At 37.8% G+C, this 20,130-nt stretch overlaps 1 protein-coding gene across 2 annotated transcripts in view; it reads right to left on the minus strand.

The window, feature by feature from the left end:
* Positions 1–20,130, minus strand: part of TBC1D19 (TBC1 domain family member 19) — a 168,779-nt gene that overhangs the window by 95,969 nt on the left and 52,680 nt on the right. For both annotated transcript variants that reach the window (XM_003411298.3, XM_064285982.1), the window contains 3 exons: positions 7,250–7,324; positions 5,981–6,044; positions 4,851–4,897 (listed from right to left, as the gene is read on the minus strand). In XM_003411298.3, the coding sequence (XP_003411346.1) occupies positions 4,851–4,897; positions 5,981–6,044; positions 7,250–7,324 (186 nt within the window). The remainder of the gene's footprint in view (positions 1–4,850; positions 4,898–5,980; positions 6,045–7,249; positions 7,325–20,130) is intronic.

The following is a 20,130-nucleotide window of genomic DNA, read 5'->3' on the forward strand; positions in this document are numbered from 1 at the left end:
TCTATTCTACCAAAAGCCATCTATACATATAACGCACTTCCGATCCAAATTCCAATGTCCTATTTTAAGGGGATAGAGAAACAAATCACCAATTTCATATGGAAAGGAAAGAAGCCCCGGATAAGCAAAGCATTACTGAAAAACAAGAAGAAAGTGGGAGGCCTCACTCTACCTGATTTCAGAACCTATTATACAGCAACAGTAGTCAAAACAGCCTGGTACTGGTACAACAACAGGCACATAGACCAATGGCACAGAATTGAGAACCCAGATATAAATCCATCCATGTATGAGCAGCTGATATTTGACAAAGGACCAGTGTCAGTTAATTGGGGAAAAGATAGTCTTTTTAACAAATGGTGCTGGCATAACTGGATATCCATTTGCAAAAAAATGAAACAAGACCCATACCTCACACCATGCACAAAAACTAACTCCAAGTGGATCAAAGACCTAAACATAAAGACTAAAACGATAAAGATCATGGAAGAAAAAATAGGGACAACCCTAGGAGCCCTAATACAAGGCATAAACAGAATACAAAACATTACCAAAAATGATGAAGAGAAACCAGATAACTGGGAGCTCCTAAAAATCAAACACCTATACTCATCTAAAGACTTCACCAAAAGAGTAAAAAGACCACCTACAGACTGGGAAAGAATTTTCAGCTATGACATCTCAGACCAGTGCCTGATCTCTAAAATCTACATGATTCTGTCAAAACTCAACCACAAAAAGACAAACAACCCAGTCAAGAAGTGGGCAAAGGATATGAACACACATTTCACTAAAGAAGATATTCAGGCAGCCAACAGATACATGAGAAAATGCTCTCGATCATTAGCCATTAGAGAAATGCAAATTAAAACTACGATGAGATTCCATCTCACACCAACAAGGCTGGCATTAATCCAAAAAACACAAAATAATGAATGTTGGAGAGGCTGCGGAGAGGTTGGAACTCTTATACACTGCTGGTGGGAATGTAAAATGGTACAACCACTTTGGAAATCTATCTAGCGTTATCTTAAACAGTTAGAAATAGAACTACCATACAACCCAGAAATCCCACTCCTCGGAATATACCCTAGAGATACAAGAGCCTTCACACAAACAGATATATGCACACCCATGTTTATTGCAGCTCTGTTTACAATAGTAAAAAGCTGGAAGCAACCAAGGTGTCCGTCAACGGATGAATGGGTAAATAAATTGTGGTATATTCATACAATGGAATACTACGCATCGATAAAGAACAGTGACGAATCTGTGAAACATTTCATAACATGGAGGAACCTGGAAGGCATTATGCTGAGCGAAATGAGTCAGAGGCAAAAGGACAAATATTGTATAAGACCACTATTATAAGATCTTGAGAAATAGTAAAAACTGAGAAGAACACATACTTTTGTGGTTACGAAGAGGGGAGGGAGGGAGGGAGGGAGGGAGAGGGATTTTTATTGATTAATCAGTAGATAAGAACTGCTTTGGGTGAAGGGAAAGACAACACTCAATACATGCAAAGTCAGCTCAATTGGACTGGACTAAAAGCAAAGAAGTTTCCGGGATAAAATGAATGCTTCAAAGGTCAGCGGAGCAGGGGCGGGGGTCTGGGGAACATGGCTTGAGGGGACTTCTAAGTCAATCGGCAAAATAATTCTATTATGAAATCATTCTGCATCCCACTTTGAAATGTGGCGTCTGGGGTCTTAAATGCTAACAAGTGGCCATTTAAGACGCATCAATTGGTCTCAACCCACCTGGAGCAAGGGAAAATGAAGAACACCAAGGTCACACGACAACTAAGAGCCCAAGAGACAGAAAGGGCCACATGAACCAGAGACCTACATCATCCTGAGACCAGAAGAACTAGTTGGTGCCTGGCCACAATCGATGACTGCCCTGTCAGGGAGCACAACAGAGAACTCCTGAGGGAGCAGGAGATCAGTGGGATGCAGACCCCAAATTCTCATAAAAAGACCATACTTAATGGTCTGACTGCGACTAGAGGAATCCCGGCGGCAATGATCCCCAGACCTTCTGTTGGCACAGGACAGGACCCATCCCCAAAGACAACTCATCAGACATGAAAGGGACTGGTCAGCGGGGGGGAGAGAGATGCTGATGAAGAGTGAGCTAATTAAATTAGGTGGACACTTGAAAGTGTGTTGGCAACTCTTGTCTGGAGGGGGGATGGGAAGATAGAGAGAGAGGGAAGCTGGCAAAATTGTCACAAAACGAGAGACTGAAAGGGCTGACTCAATAGGGGGAGAGCAAGTGGGAGAAGGGAGTAAGATGTATGTAAACTTACGTGTGACAGACTGATTGGATTTGTAAATGTTCACTTGAAGCTTAATAAAAGTTAATTAAAAATATATATATATATATATAGTAACTACAGTGGTTATCGTTACGTGATAGCATTGTGGGTAAATTTTATCTCAAATTTTCTCCTTATGTATATTTTCTTATTTTTCTAATAGCTAACATGCATTTTTCTTGAAAAACAGTAATAATCATTTAAAAGATATCATTAAACTGAAACTCTTGAGGGACAAAGGAAACCATCGAGAATTCAGTAAAGTAAATGATAATGACAAAAACGCACTATCATATATGAGGACCACATTAATGAACTGATGATAACTAATGGCTGATAAAATAAAATGTGCTATAATGCCAAATGATTTTCCTAAAATTACACACACTATACTGAAACTAAAAGCATCGAAGATATTTTCTTTTTTAAAGACTTAGCAGAAAATCAACAGTGTTAAATACAGACTAACACAGAACAGGACAATTTTAGCCTAATTACACAAGTAATAGCCTAATTACATGGGAAATTCACAAATAAAAAAAAGGAGAAGAAACTGACTATATACACAACATGAAAGAGAAATATTAGCCATATAGAAACTATAACCAAGGAAATAATTATAGAAAATGTTCCTGATTTAAAGGAGAATCTCCGTGTGAATAATAAAAGAATCCGTTCTGTAACTGTCCTCAAAAAGACAGATGTTACCAGCTATTAAGGAGAAAACATAGTTAACGATGACCATATAAGAATTACATGAAACTTCTATCCTGAAATACCAGAAAAGAGAAGAGCTTGGGAGAAATCTTTAATAAGCTAAGGGAAATAAAGCCGTATCATAAAGGGAGTTTCTGACCAAACTAACTTCTCATTGATGTTATGATGAGACTAACTACAATCTCAAAAGGTCTGAAATAATTTCTAGCAAAGTTCATGCTGGCAAAACTGGTATCAGAGACAATAGGTTCAGAAAAGAGACAAAAGTAAAATTTGAAAGATTCGTTCATTTATTTACTCATTCATGCAACAAGTATTTATTGAACAACTAACTACGCACCAAGCACTGTTCTACCTGTTGGGATAGAGTAGTCAAGGACAGCGTTAAGTTACAGCTGGTTTCTGGTAGCTGTATGCTTATATCCATGCATACCTGGAAGTCTGGTAGTGAACAGTGACTCCTGGCCAAGATAAGAGTGAAATGTGCTAGCTAATCATTTATAATGTGGCGTTTAAAGTTCCAAACTCTCCTGGTGGCACTCCACACCAGGCTGCTTACACTGTTTATTGAAATGTGTAAATTGATGGCTTGCACCTAATGTAATCAGTGGGGTATAAAAGATCCTTCAGAAATCTTGTGCCTTGGCTCCTATGACCAAGTATCTCAAATGCATCTTTGTTGTTCACAACCTCAAGATAGAGCTCTTCCTGTGCAACTGAGAAAGCGCCGTGAATGCTACACTTGGAAGCTCAGATCTTTTTGTGTTTGCATGTGCTTTCTGTTTCTTGCTGAAAGCAAGCCTTATGTGGGTTGTTGTTAGTTGCCATTGAGTCCATTCTGACTCATGGCAACTCCATGTGGCTATACCTGTGAAATCTTGTGAGTCTTTTCGATTATCTGACCTTGTACAATTATTGCAGGAGTGAACAAAAGACCTCTTGCCCCTGTAGCGCATCTATTCTAATAGAGAAGATAGGAAATAAGCAAAATAAATAAAATGCTATGGAGAAAAACAAAGCAGGAAAAGGGTATAGAAGCTCCAAGTTGGGGGGGGCGGGGGAGGGGCTTCCTGAGAAGCTGACATTTAAGAAAAGAAAAAGGAGTAAGGGGACGTGACATGTAGGCACGTAAATAGGTAAGGCCCTGCAGGCAGAGAAAACAAAAAGCAAAGACCTTCATATGGGAGGAACCCAAGAGAAGCAAGAAGGCTAACGTGGCTGGTGTAAAACAAATCAGGTGGAAAGTAATAGGAGATGACGTAAGAGAGGTAATGGGGTACCAGATCAAACAGGGTGTTTTAGGCCACTGTCATAACTTTGGAGCCCTGGTGGCACAGTGGTTAAGTGATACGGCTGCTAACCAAAAGTTCAGCAGTTCAAATCCACCAGCCACTCCTTGGAAACCCTTTGGGACAGTTCTACTCTGTCCTCTAGGGTTGCTGTGGGTTGCAATCAACTCGACAGCAATGGGTTTTGGTCATAACTTTGGCTTTTTGGTAGAATAAGATGGGAAGTCACTGGATACCAGAAAAGTGGCTTATTCTGAACATCTATATGTGCCAGGCAGCAGGCTACATGATTTACAGTCACTGTTTTTCAATTAAAATCTCCCTAATTGATTTACTTGCTTCTTATCGTTCCACATTCCAATGTTATTTTTCCAAAAGCAATTTCCAAACACAAATCTGATCATGTCATTCCACTGCTTAAAATCTTCAGTGACACTGCCTTGAGATAGTCTAATATCATCATTTCTTTCACATTATTCCCTTATTAATATACATACATATATTTATCCAGTAGCACCTACCTCAAGAAAATCCTTAGGCGCATAAACAGGTCGGAAAAGGCTTAAATCTAAAATTAATAAGATACATTAAAACAAAATTTCAGTTAACATGTTATATGTAGGCTTACTAATAATAAATGTTATGGATTCTGTGCAGAGAAATTCAAACATTTGCTGAGTCTCGATTATTTGTCATACATTGTATTAAGTGTTGGGGACACAAAAATGAAAACAGCCCCTCCCCTTGATATCCTAGATGACATAATTCTAGAAGAAATTAGGAGCTGCATCAATAAATTTGCAATAGGTTATAACTGAATTAACAAAACAATGTCAAACGTAATGTAAAGATTCCGTATGACAATTCTCAAAGTACTTAGAATATAAACAATGCGTTCTTAATGGATTCCTCTAGTTGTATCGAACTATCTTGTCTTTTGATCTCCTATAACACACTGTTTCCTCTACTGTGGCACCTATATCCCATCCCATCCCATCCCCTATTGTGGCGCTTATATACCATCCCATCCCATCCCATCCCACCCAATCCCTCTACCTACCTACCTACCTATATCTGTCTATACCTCTCTCTCTCTATCTATCTAATCATCTATCTGGAAGAGGTGTGGTTAGGAGTTATGTAAATGTCTACAGAATTATAGAAATCTATTTATCACAGTAAATAAAATACAGTTGCCATCATTATACAATTGTAAAGTTGACTAGATTTTAAATGTTAAAAGGAACCAAATAAATTCTTTAAAACATTCTAGAATTCTTGAAACTTGTGTTTCACTAACCTATCTTTAACATTTCCATGTAATTAAAGTCTAAAAAAATTACCTTAATTACAAGTCTCAGAAATCCAATGCATAAACTTAATTTTCTTTTATAAAAAATGCTTTTAAATGCTGATTTAAAAAAGGGTAAATGATGAAAATACTCTCAAAATACTGGCGAACATAGACCAAAGTCAGGAATTTTTAAACTGTAGAGTAGAAGTTTAAGCAAAGAATAGAGAGGATAGTAAATTAGTGGAAGGGGGAGTTGCTATCCTTGCAAAGAATTGTTAATTTTGTTATTTTGGATTCATAATTTAGAAGGCAATTCTTCTCCCACTACTAGGTTTTAAAAAAATGTTCTTTATATACCTGGTTCATCAGTTCCCATTTCATTCCATTTATTGAGAAGTTCTTTCTGTTCTCCAACTGGCCTCTACAAAAAGTAATTTTAAAATTGGTTTCATTTTATGAAGTGTAGCAATGCAGCTGAAAAATAAGAATGAATAACTTTTCTAAAAGTTTAAATAAACTACCACAACGTAAGGAAAAATAATTTCATTACATGTGGTGAACTTTTTGGGGGATTACACTGAAATTATTATTATTTAACTATTACATTATATGTCATCTCAATGGCTCAGTTAGTATATGGAGCTAATGAGTCCAAGAAAAGAAGATAAATGATCTGTCCTGGCCAGTAAATTTCACAAAGAACAGCTGCTCCTCAGCCACACACTACATCTCTGACCCCATCCAGCAATCTCAGAAATGCATCACAAGGGGGACTGGCCAAGAGAGTGTGATTGTGAGTCAGTAGCATCATCTTCCTATATGAAAGACAGTATATTATACAATACTACACATTGAGACAGTTTTTCATATAAATTTATGTTTTTACACCATTCTTCTGGTGACTTTGGTAACTTGTCCTGGGATATTGTCCAAAGTACATCCACTATATTCTGACCTACAGCAGGGAATACACAGCAGGTGGGAAGAATGAAGTGAAGGGAAACTTGCCTCTCCTACCTTTGAGCAGCTATAATGAATCCAGAACATCCCTCAAGTAGCCTCTCTATCCCTTCCACCTCTCCCCTCTCAAAGCCCAGAGTGACAGTATTAGATCTGAATAGAACTCCAGCTCTGCAGGGAGGGGACAAATCATTCCTTTTGTTCCCTATTTTAATATCTAAAAAATGGTACCATATTGGCTATTAAAATATCATAGTATATCTGAACTCCATCTCTGATTCTACTCCATCTCCATCCACGGAATACGCTATAGTGCTAAATTAGCCAAAAAGTAAAGATGCTAATGGTAATCAATATCTTTAAAGTGTACTCATAAACTTTACAGCCAAATACCTGAATAATCAACACTGAAGAGTCTTACTTTATTTCTATCTATGCTCAAGAAATATAGGTTTATTACAAAAGCATTACACCAAACACAATAGAAATCTATGCAGAATGCACTCACATTATATCATTGGTCTTACAGATTTTTGTTTCAGAACAAACTGACATGCTAATAAAAAAAAAAAGATAAATCTGCCTAACTTAGAGTAACAACTTCATGATACTTTCTAGCACTTGTTTTACAATACAATGCTAAAAACGGAGAAATTCTAAAAGTACCTTTCGTGCCAGTGGGATACTGAGTTCAGTGCACATGCTATTTAAACTCTTCAAAATTCTTTTTTCCCAACTTCCCTGAAATATAAGGAAAAGTTCATAATTGTATCTGGTTAACAATACCAAAACTGATAAAAAAAAATATTAAAGATATTATGAGTTACATAGAAATAGTGAAGCTGTTTGAGACTGGTTATCTTCATTTTTACATTCATTCAACAAATACTGATTACTACCTACTATTTGCCACGTGTTATTCTTAGTGCTATGAATTAAGCAGTAAATAACAGAAAGTCTTAGTCCTCATAAAACTGACATTCTCGTTGAAAATGGGAATGAAGATAGATAAAAAATAAATCAACAGGTCATTCGTATGTTAACAAATACTATAAGGAAATAAGGAGCCCTGATCATGCAGTGGTTAAGCGCTTGGCTGCTAATTGAAAGGTCAGTGGTTGGAAACCACCAGCCGTTCCACGGGAGAAAGGTGTGGCAATCTCCTCTGTAAAGATTACAGCCTTGGAAACCCTATGCGGCAGTTCTACTCCATCCTAGAGGGTCACAATGAATCGGAATGGCAATGGGTTTATAAGGAAAACAGGAAATGATAAAAAAGTAAATTAAGAATTTTATAATTTTTTGATATTTAAAAAAAACCAAACCCAATGCCATTGAGTCAATTCTGACTCATTGCAACTCTTGGGAATCTCATAATGACCTACTAAAAAAATAAAATTCTAGAAAAATTAGCACAGTTTTTACACATTTCACTCCTAAATACTTCCATATGCATGTTCTAAGAATAAAGACCTTCTCCTAAAGAACCATAATACCATTATCACTCATGAGAAAATTAATATTTCATAATATCATTAATATATAGTCCATATTCAAATTTCTCTCCCTTAATTTATCTTATTTCTTTTTTTTAATCCAGAATCAACTCAAAGTTCATACATTACATTGCATTTGTTATGTCTCCTTCAGTGTAGTTTAATCTAGAGTGTCTCTGTCCTTTTCTTTTGCATGATACTGACTTTTTTGAGCAATCTGGGCCAGTTATCTTTTAGAATATGTCACAATCTGGATTTGTCTTACTGTTTTTTCACAATATCAATAAGCTCCTTCTCCAAGCTCCATATTTCTTGCAAACTAGAAATTATAATTTTAATAGTCATAGACTTGATTATCCATATATATCATATTCCATTGTACTGCTGTCTTCTCTGTCAAGCTAAAATGAATACACACACATAAAAAATATATATATACACACACATATACATGTCTTTTTGCTAAAAGATGCCTACAGACTACTTCTGGCTTACTCGAACCAAAATAAAATAATACCAACATTCCAAAATTTAGACCTAACGGGAAGAAAAGGAAAGAATTACATATAACATCACTCATATACTTATAATCAGTCAATGAAAGTGTAGTAATAACAGCTCCCTCATGTGATTATTATAAAGATTAAAGATATTAACGCATGCAAAGTGTTTCAAACAGTGGCCACTACATAATATTCATTCAATAATTTATAGCTCTTATTAAAGCTTCATGTGGAAACACTGGTGGTGTAGTGCTCTCAAGAGCTACGGCTGCTAACCAAAAGGTTGGCAGTTTGAATCTACCAGGTGCTCCTTGGAAACCCTATGGGGCAGCTCTACTCTGTCCTATTGGGTAGCTATGAGTTGAAATTGACTCGACAGCAATAAGTTCGGTTTTTGGTTTTTTTTTTTTTTTGATTATAGCTTTATAGCCATAATAATAGTTTCTTAACAACATATTTAAATACATTGTTTTCCTTACATGAAATATAGCCTCCAGGTCTACTCTCACCCCCAGCATCCTTATCTCTACTTTTTCTGGATAAATCTTATTCACCTTTCAGATCTCAGCCGAAATATCACTTTCTCTTATAAATTTTCTCTCACTTGCTCCCCAATCCCTGATTGTGCCAGTCTCCCATAGCACTCTGTCCTTCACCTATCATAGTACATACCACACTTTGTCTAACACATAATAAATGTTCAATAATGGAACAGATTTGGTTTTTTTTTTTTTTTTTTGGTACAACATCCTAAGCAATGGATGAACAGAAAACACTTCATCTGTAAAAGAAATATAAAGTGTGTTATGGATTAAATTGTGTCTCCCCCAAAATATGTGTTAAAATCCTAATACCTGTGCCTATAAATATGACCCTATTTGGAAACTGGGGTTTCTTTTGTTAGGTTAATGAGGTCATACCAGATTAGCTGGGTACTAAACCCAATCACTTTTGAGAATTAAAAAGAGCAGAATTTAAAAAAAAAAAAAGCAGAATAGACAGAGACACAGGGAGAAGACAGACACCAAGGAACACCAAAGATTGCTGGCAGTCGCCAGAAACTACGAGAGAGGCCACAGAAGGAATTGACATGGTCGAGATGCCGATTTGGATTTTTAGCCTCTAGAACCTAGTTTTTAGAACTGCGAGAAAATAAATTTTTTGTGTTTTAAAGCCACTTATTTGTGGTATTTCTGTTACTGCAGCACTAGCAACTAAGACAAGATGGTGGAATGTATAAGGTTTAAAAAAAAAAAATTTAGTTTACTGAATATACAGAAAGAGATTTTCAAGAATAAAATAATAATCAATTGCATTAAATATACCCAAACTAACTCCTGGTTTATTTACTGTCTTGTTTTCAATTTTCTCCTTTAACTGTAAATAGTTGTCTTATATCCAAGACTTAAAATACATTTGGGTACCTTGTTCATGATCAATCATTAATTATAATAAAACAACCTACTCCCGACCCAGAAATCATTATCTCCATTTCACCTGGATAAATTTTATTCACTTTTCAGGTCTCAGCTTAAACATCACTTCCTCTAATAAGCCTTCTCTCACCTGAGATTGTAGGATGAGCAAGTGAGAAAAGGCTGGCTTAAAAACAACATCAAAACCCTAATTAAATCATTACTATAAAAAGAAAATTTATATAAATATTAAAAATTCAGCCCCTAAATTCTTATTATTTATCCTAGAATAAAAAGAACCAATTAGCTAACTATTGAATTATAGTTCCAAATGTTCTCATTTTCAACTACTCAGGAAAATTGCTCCTGAACTGATCAAAAGACAAGAGCTCTCTGAAATAAAAACCAAATTAAAGTCACAATAGGCATCAGTGTATGGCTCCTAGTGTATATTGTACATATTTTCAAGACTGCAATACACAATATTAATACAGCATGAAACCTACTAAAAACTCAAACATGAACGTCATTCAAAATAGAAACTTCAAGATGACTTTTGGAATGACACCTTGACAAGATATTCTTAAACATGTTAACTTATCCTTTAAAAATTATTTTTGCGAAAACATCTCATTCAAGTGTTTTCTATGATACACTTTGTAAATGATTAATCATAGCTCTCCTAAAGGATATACCCAACTCTACAAAGAATTTCAATGTACAGCTTTAAAGAGAAAATGGTTTTTAAAAGTTACACACAAAAGAAATTAGATGTCAGAAGAAAATATCTGAATGAAAAGGGTTTAGGAAACAGAGTTGTGTGATTTCCATGTATTTACAAGGCTAGTTTATTAATCCTATTAGATGTGTACCATTATCCTCATTTTACAACTAAGGAAACGTTTTTTAAAAGGGCACACATGAGAGTAGAATGAGCTAGACTATTCAGACCTGAGGCAATGATGACCAATTCTTTATTTGACTATAATTTTTTCTATACCAATACTAAAGCAAGAGATAGAAATTTAGAAATATCCAAAGAACAAAACTAAAAATGAGAAGAGGGAAAGAGGAAAAGAATATCCAATTCAGAAAAATGGGGATTTTTATGGCCAGAACAGAAATTAAGTGTAACATCTGAGTTTTAAAATAATAAAAAGACAAATATTCAAAAATATTTATTGGACACCTATAAAGCACATGCCACTAAAGATGAATAAAACATCATTCCTGCCTTTAAGAAACACTTCATTTTTGTGGTAGGGTGAGGAGACTAAGGCAGATGTTGTTGTTGTTAGGCACTGTCGAGTCAGTTCCAACTTATCGCAACCCTATGTACAACAGAAACAAAACACTGCCCAGTCCTGCGCCATCCTCACAATCAATGTTATGCTTGAGCCCATTGCTGCAGCTCCTGTGTCAATCCATCTCATTGAGGGTCTTTCTCTCTTTCGTTGATCCTCTACCAAGCATGATGTCCTTCTCCAGGGACTGATCCCTCCTAATAACATGTCCAAAGTATGTGAGACAAAGTCTTGCCATCCTTGCCTCTAAGGAACATTCTGGCTGTACTTCTTCCAAGACAGATGTGTTCGTTCTTTCGGCAGTTCATGGTATATTCAATATTCTTCACCAACACCATAATTTAAAGGCTTAAATTCTTCTTCAACCTTCCTTATTCATTGTCCAGCTTTCACATGCATATGAGGCAACTGAAAACACCATACCTGGGGTCAGGTGCACCTTAGTCCTTAGCATGACATCTTTGCTTTTCAACACTTTAAAGAGGTCATTTGCAGCAGATTTCCCAGTGTAATACGTCAACTGCTGCTTCCAAGGGTGTTGACTGTGGATCCAAGTAAAATGAAATCCTTGACAACTCCAATCTTTTCTGCGTTTGTCATGATGTCACTTACTGGTCGAGTTGTGAAGATTTTTGTTTCCTTTATGTTGAGGTATAACCCATACTGAAGGCTGTGGTCTTTGGTCTTCATCAGTAAGTGCTTCAAGTCCTCTTCACTTTCAGCCAGCAAGATTATGTCATCTGCATATTACAGGTTATTAATGAGTTTTCCTCCAATTCTGAGGCTGAGTTCTTCCTCATACAGTCCAACTTCTGGCATTATTTGCTCGGCATACAGGTTGAGTAAGTATGGTGAAAGGATACGACCCTAATGCACACCTTTCCTGACTTCAAACCTCGAAGTATGCCCTTGTTATGTTAGAACAACTGCCTCTTGGTCTATGTATAGCCTCCTCATTAGCATAATTAAGTGTTCTGGAATTCCCATTCTTAGCAATGTTATCCATTATTTGTTATGATCCACACAGTCGAATGCTTTGCATAGTCTATGAAACACAGGTAAACATCCTCCTGGTATTCTCTGCTTTCAGCCATGACCCATCTGACATCAGCAATGATATCCGTCACTCCACATCCTCTCCTCAATCAGGCTTGTATTTCTGGTAATTCCTTATTGATGTACTGCTGCAAAATTTTATTGCATGAGATATTATTGATACTGTTCAATAATTTCCAAATTCTGTTGGATCACCTTTCTTTAGCATAGGCATAAATAAGGATCTCTTCCAGTCATTTGGCCAGGTAGCTGCCTTCCAAATTTCTTGGCATAGACAAGTAAGTACCTCCAGTGCTGCATGCGTTTGCTGAAACATCTCAATTAGTATTCCGTCAATTCCTGAAACCTTCTTTTTCACCAATGTCTTCAGTGCAGCTTGGACCTCTTCCTTCAGTACCATCAGTTCTTGAACATATGCTACCTCCTGAAATGATTTAACAAAGACAGATACACAAATAATATGGGACAGGTTGCACATGTCCATAAGTGGTATATCAGTCCATTATGTCATAAACCACAGAAAGAACATGAAAGAATAAGCAAAGAAACAGGAGATATATAAATAGGCTAGATAACAAATCTTCTAGTTGTCACTGGAACACATAACACTTTATGGAAAATCCTAAGAATAATGTAAGAAAACTGATCCCAGTGGTTGGTCATGTCCTTCCAACTCCTGTTCCACGAGCTATGATACAATGAGCAGGCAGGGCTCTTCTGAGGTAACTCTTAAAAGAACCTCAGTCAGATGGTCAGAGAAGTCATTTCCATAGCATTTTCTGACAATGGGGGGAATCCCAAGATGAAGAAGCACATGGCTGCTTTCAAGCTGGTCATCCTTTAGGTTGCCTCAAGTGGCTGTGGAAGCTAAAACCAACATGGAATCCCTTATGCCATGTGGGAAGAACATGGCTACTACCTAGTTTCACAGGGCAAAAGTTTAAGTAACCTAACTTTTAGAAATAATAATTAGCCTCTTTCTGTAGATTCACGTATCATCAACAGTTCCTGCTCTTTAACTTCTGCATTCCAGACAGGCAGAAGCATGGTCATCGGCCTTCACTAGGTAGGCACAGACTATCCCATCTCAAAAAAAAAAAAAAAAAAATTTGTCTTCTTAAGCAAACTAACATTTCAAAGAAAGGATTTTGAAGAACATTTTAATGAACCTCTGAAAAATTGGCTAAAGCTGCCTGGACTTCTTGGACTCTTTTTGCTCCCCTCTGACTATGTTAGCCCCGATGCTATCACACATTTCATTGGAACACATGGTTTAGGCTGTGTGTTCCCTGATCCACAAATCATTGATTGAATAATAAATCTCTAGTATTGTTTTTGTTTCCATTCTCAGAAATTATTTTACAAGTATACATTGTTTAGTGCCCACAATACATTGTGTGAAACAGGATGTTATGTGATTTGGACACTGTGTGAACACCATATTATACACAGGAGAGAGGGATCCAGGATGGTCACCAGGCAGGCTCAGGACTCGTGTTGTCGCCACTGCACCAAGGGGCTGCTTGAAAACTTTGGCTCTGCTGCTGTAGGTCCTGCATGGCCATCTTTTGGTTTCCAAGAGCTGTGCCTGGCCCCCGCTGTGGCTGACACGTGCAGTCCAGCCAGCCACCTTTGGGTGTGCCACCAGTTCCCTTCCCTTCCTTCCTCCTTACCTGCCTTCCCTGCTCCCCATGATAGGGTTTAAACTCTTCAGCCCTGCCCACCCCTCCTCCACCTCCACCTCCTCTCTCAGCTGCCTTTCCAGCTCCTCCTCCCACCACCACCATAGCCCAGACTGTTCAACTGCTGCCACCACAGAAGGAACCATGGTGTCAGGCCCAGGTGTGACATGCAGGGCGCCCTGGCCAAGTGGGGTATCCCCCTCGGCAGCTCCGGCAGCATCTGCGTGGTTCCTGCCTGAGGCAAGCACAGTGGGACAGGCAGCCAAGAATGAGCACCAGGACCCCTTCCCCACACAACTCCAGGGCAGGATCTGGAAAGCAAGTGAGACACAGATAGGATCTACAGTACTTAGCAAGGTACATCTGCTCCGTTCCAATCTCTGATCAGGATTTATGAACCCCATTATGACCTTACGGGACCAAGGATGTGCCTGCAGTTGGAGGCCGTCTGAACGGATGTTATGCGGCGCATACCTGTACACTCAAGAACTCTAATCTTGAGCGGCATTCATTCATTGTTTTGTCACTGACTCACTGACTACCTTATATTGAATGCCTTCTATGTGCCAAGCACAAAACTAGGACCAGTGAATACAAGTTACAATGACTATTTAATAAATGAAAGAAACTTTTCAACAAGCAGAAAGATTTAACCTAAATGGTTTATTTGGTAAAATCATGAGCTACCTGTTTCCAGAAGTACTTGAGCAAAAGAAGATGACCACTTGCCTGAAGGTTGGACTAGATAAACTTGAAAGTCCACTCTAGTCTAGTTCCAATTTTATAGATGCTTCATTTTTCTCAGTTCTATTTATGGAAGTGAATAAATAAACCCTAAGTCTCAAAAATAAATGCTCAAAAAAAAAAAATCATGACTATTCCTGTTATTGTTTTAATACAAATTGCAATGTTCACTTGGCACCAAAAAAAAGAAGTGGGACTTGCAAATAAATTATTGAAAAGTAATAGTGCAATAATACAAAACAAAAAGAAAGTTTCTAGGCCCCCCAAAAATTTCAAAGTAAATAAAATGCTTTAAAATGTTAGTTAAAAGGAAAATGAATGGCCTTTTACATTTAAAAATGTTTAAGTAGGAAGACATTTACCTTTACCAAAACCCATATCCTCTCTAAATGAAATTATTGTTGCCTCCAAATAAGTTTCCACAATAATTGGAATCTATTGTATTAACTCAAAGGATTTTAAGAGTTTTATAAATAAGGTAATTTCTAAGCCAGAAGAGACAAAAGATTTATAAAAGAATTGCAATTGTATTAAAATCTTTTAGACAGGTATCTGTGATCACCTTGCTACTTTTTTTAATAATGAAAGTAAATAAGTCTTTTAAAACCATATAATAACTATACAGCATGTAAAAAGACCCATAAAATTAACAAATTATTTTCTTTACACTGACAAAAATCAAAACAAAATAACTATAACCCAGCTATCCAACAGAAAAACATTTTAGTAATTCTTTTCTGATTTTAAAAGTAACACTTGTTTATTGCAGACAATTTAAAAAACAGAAAAATATATAAAGAATAAAATAATAAACACCCATAAATTCCATTAACCAAAAAAAAACTAATATTTTGTTCCCTTTTTTCTTTTTTCTACACATGTATATGTATGTAAATTGAGACATATGTATGTATACAGATACACACACATATACATTTCATTAAAGTGGAATTACACTGTTTTGTATTTTGCTTTTCAGTTTAAGATTATATTGCATGCATTTTCCTATTTCATTATATTTCTTTAAAAGTGACATTGTTGATGGATGTATAATACTGTCTTTTGGACGTACCATGTTTAATCTTGGAGCCCTGGCGGTGTGGTGGTTAAGCATTCGGCTGCTAACCAAAAGGTCAGCAGTTCTACTCCATCCTATAAAGTCACTATGAGCTGGAATCAACTTGATGGCAATGGGTTTGGCTTTTTTGTTCGTTCGTTTAATTTTGGCAAGCCCTATTGTTGACCATTTACAGTCTTTGAAATTTTTTACTATTATTATGAATATAAGTTTCTGTTTCTCTGATTCTTTCCTTAAGGTTAGCATGAATATTTTCTAGGGAGGAATCTTCTCCATCGTTTCTTTATTCAATTCGCTCATCATTTTTTTTAAAAAAAAAATTTCTATCGAGCATGTACCCATGGGCCAGGCACTGTGCCAGATGTTGGGGGCACCGTGGTCCTGCTTCACAGAGACTACAGAATCTAGGTGAAGATACAGTCTAACTCTTGCAGTAGGGAGTACAAGCTGCCTCCTGTGTGAAGGACAGAAACCACAGGAAGAGTACAATTTGAGATCTGGGGGTCAGAAAAGGCTTCCTAAAGAAACTATCATCTAACATGATACTAAAGGATACCAGAAGTTAGCCAGAAATAGATGGCATTAGGAGGAGGCAGTTTTAGGTACAAGCCAACAACATGAGCAAAGATTCTCCTTCTGGAACAACCCGAGGAGGTCAACTATGATTACAGAGAGAAGGCATGTGGTGGCAGGGGCTGGGCAGTGTGAGGAGGCAAGGGATGAGACTGGAGAGGTAAAGGAGGGCGAGATCATACACAGCCTTGTAAGCCATGGTAAGGAATTTGAGCTTTATCCAGAAAGTCTTGGAAGAGTTTTAAGAAATGGAATGACAAAAGGCAGAGAGACCACTTAGGCAGGGGGCAAGAAATGAAGAAATATAAACCTAACAAATTTCCATTTTTGCTAAGGTTACTGGATTGATGGAGAACAGGGTAATGTCAACAATACCTTGATTTTGCCTGGGCATTTCTGGACTAGGTAACCAAAAAGGATAAATATCATCAGGTTAAAATTGAAGATTCTGGAGCCAGGCTCTTTGAACCTGTCCAGATTCAAATCTCAGCTCTATCGCTTATTTAGTTCTGTGAAATCAACCTATCTAAGATCCTAAGAGTAACTCGCCTTATACGGTTATCTTAAGTATTAAATTAGTTAATACATGTAAAGCACTAGAATGGTGCCTGGCATGAAATTACAGCTCTATGTGCTGCTCACCAATATTATGTCTCAAGAAAACTTCGGTACTTAAATTTATCAGACCGTGTATTAACTTCTTCAAACACTACGTTCTCTGAAAGGTGTAGCAAAAGTAGCTTCCAATGTATTTGACAAGAAAATAAGGTTTCATGGTCAAGTAAGTTTGAGCAACATTTGATTAAATAAAATGAAAGTTTTCTTTGCTGCAGAAAGTCTCTGAGCCTTTAACATGCTAAAATAAATTGTGAGCAACAAAGAAACATTGGATTAAAACCCAAAGTATAAAATAAATACCCATGAACACGATATAAATAAATGATTGAATAAATAAATGGTCGTTAAGAGACATCTCGCCCTTGCAGAATTCCAAATTATTTACATAGATACTCCTTCCTCAAGGAGGTGGAGCATAACTTCCCACTTCTTAAGTATGGGCTACACATAGTGACTTGCTTTCAAAGAGTACAGTGTGGAACAAGAGAAAAAAGAGCAAATTCACAGTGGAGGAACCCAGAGTGTAGAAACACTACCTTGTGTTTCCACACAGGTGATCAAGGTCAACAGCAACAGTGATAAATCACGTTGGTAGTGCCGTGTTTTTTCCAACTAGCTTGCCCACGTAAATAACGCGCACACACATACGACACGTGGAAATGTTAAAATTGTGCAAAAAAGTTCTGGCACAGTACGCCCACACATACATTGTGCATGTCTCGTGACACTGCAGGAAGTGAATTTCGCCCTCATTCGATAGTTCGAAAATGTTACTTTTGATCAAATTTGTATGAAAAGGTAAAACCCATGGTCAAGAAGTCATAGATTGAGTTTGGCAGCACCCTAGTAATCAGAAAATAAACAACTGAAACTTTGCGTTTGCTCTGGGGCAGTTTGTGGCTGGGCCTGAGAGAGGTAGGGGTCCTTATAGCGAATCTGCACCCAGGTGGATAGCGCCGTAAACGGACTGAGGGTCTGGAAAAAGGCTGCGCTCAACCGCCATGGCCCGAGCACTGGCTGGTCCCACGATGGGCTAGTGCCTGAGCCTGGCCCGTGGTGCCAGCCCCACGTGAAGCCTGGTGGCAGGACAGTGCAGGTGAGGGTATGAACTGCCCTGGCCTCGTGGTGCCCTGGAGGCCAGTCATACCTGTCTCATTCGAGTGAGGGACCTGCGAGCCCTCTGCACCTGCGGCTGCCACGCCCACAACGCGGTGTCCGAGCAGACGCAAGAGTCAAACGGCCCAAGCACCGTGGCCAGCCAACCAGACAGTGGGGCGGAATGCACCGGAGTGCATGCAGCATGCTGGCCTCCCCCGCCTGTGTGGCCGGTTGGCCTGGGGTGCGCACACCCATGCAATTCCTCGGCTGGGGCCAGTCGTCCTAGCATGGACTATTTCCAAGGTCGAAAAAGTTATTTCTTCCTGCATTGGAGAAAGGGGTTTACAGAGCAAGGAAGGAATCCTGCTGGGAGAGGGGCTGCTTTAGAAATTTGAGGATAAGCTGGTGAGGGTCTGCTGCTGGGAACCAAACCTCCGTGTCTACAGGTACCCCAATGGACAGAAAAAAAAATTGAAATTCAACTCAGCAGCATGTAAAAAAAACTGGTATAGCACATTTATGAAAATAACAGTGGGGGGGTTTCACAGTTCACAAAACAATGTATAACATGTTATTTGCATAAAAATACGGTATATACTCTTGATATGATACGATGAAAATGGTATTTTACCTTAGTGGTCTTCTTCCAAAAACCCATAACCTCAGTCTAATCATAGGAAAAACATCAAATTCCAATAGAGGGGCAATCTACAAAACACCTGACCAGTTAGTCCTCAAAACTTGCAAGGTCATCGAAAACAAGAAACGTCTGAAAAACTGTCATATCCAAGAGGACATAATGACTAAATGTAATGTGGTGTCCGGGATGGGGCCCTAGAACAGAAAATGGACATTAGGTGAAAACTAAGGAAATCTGAATCAAGTATGGACTTTAGTAGATAACAATAAATGAGCTGATTTATTAACTGTAACAAACGTACTACAGTAACGTAAAAGGTTAACAGCTGAGTAAACTGGGTGTGGGGTACATGGGAACTCTATGCTATCAATTTTTCTGTAAATCTAAAACTCTTCTGAAAAATAAAATCTATTAAAAATAATAAAACGAATTGTGAATCACAAATAGGAATTCCCAAACTGATTTGACCATGGAACTGTTTTTGTGGAACAACTCCCAAGGCTAGTATTCAGCAGAAAACACTCTGGGAAATGCTGAGGCAGCTTCTTACACTCCCTCACCAACCCAGAAGATGAAGTACCAGTCTAGCTTGCCACAAACTGCGAGAACTGACTTAAATTCCAACTCTGAAGACACAATCAAGAGCTAAGTGAAGTAAAAAAAAAAAACTTTTATAGACTAAAAAGGAGTCAAATTTTTTCAGGGTGCAGTTCTAAAACATTGCCTTCCCACATGTTCATTGAATAAAAAAGAGGAAGGAAACACTAACTGGATTTAATTTTTTTTTTTTTTCTACTGCAGAGAACAAAGAACAACCTGATAAGCCACCTGTTCCCAGCTCCTTCCCAGGACTTCTTCAGAACTTCCTAGCTGCCTTCCTCACAGCACACAGCACGTTCTACCTTGTGTTACGGCTCCTTATGTCGAGGTCTTATCTCAACTACTAAACTATGAAGTTACCCAAAGGCAGAATCTGCATCTAATCTATTTCTGAGTCTCCACAGCACACAGCAAAGTACCTTCTACTTGGTAGGCAGTCAGTACACATCTTTTAAAACCATATTGTAACAAGTAATAGAAGACATGGAAAACGTCTTTACTATTAATTTGACATAAACTTGCTCAGCTTCTGCTACATAAAGATCATTGTACTAGATACGATGAGTATACAAAAATGTTTTAAAACTGTTATTGCTTTCAAGAAGCTTACAACAGAAGTCAGATGTGTACAGATTACTATAATAGACCGCAATCTGTGATGTTGTTGCTTGCCATCCAGTCAATTCCAACTCATAGTGACCCTACGGGTGAGAGAAAACCAAACCAAAAACCATCCTATT

Source organism: Loxodonta africana, chromosome 5 (assembly GCF_030014295.1).
Source record: "Loxodonta africana isolate mLoxAfr1 chromosome 5, mLoxAfr1.hap2, whole genome shotgun sequence".
In the NCBI taxonomy this organism is placed as follows: domain Eukaryota; kingdom Metazoa; phylum Chordata; class Mammalia; order Proboscidea; family Elephantidae; genus Loxodonta; species Loxodonta africana.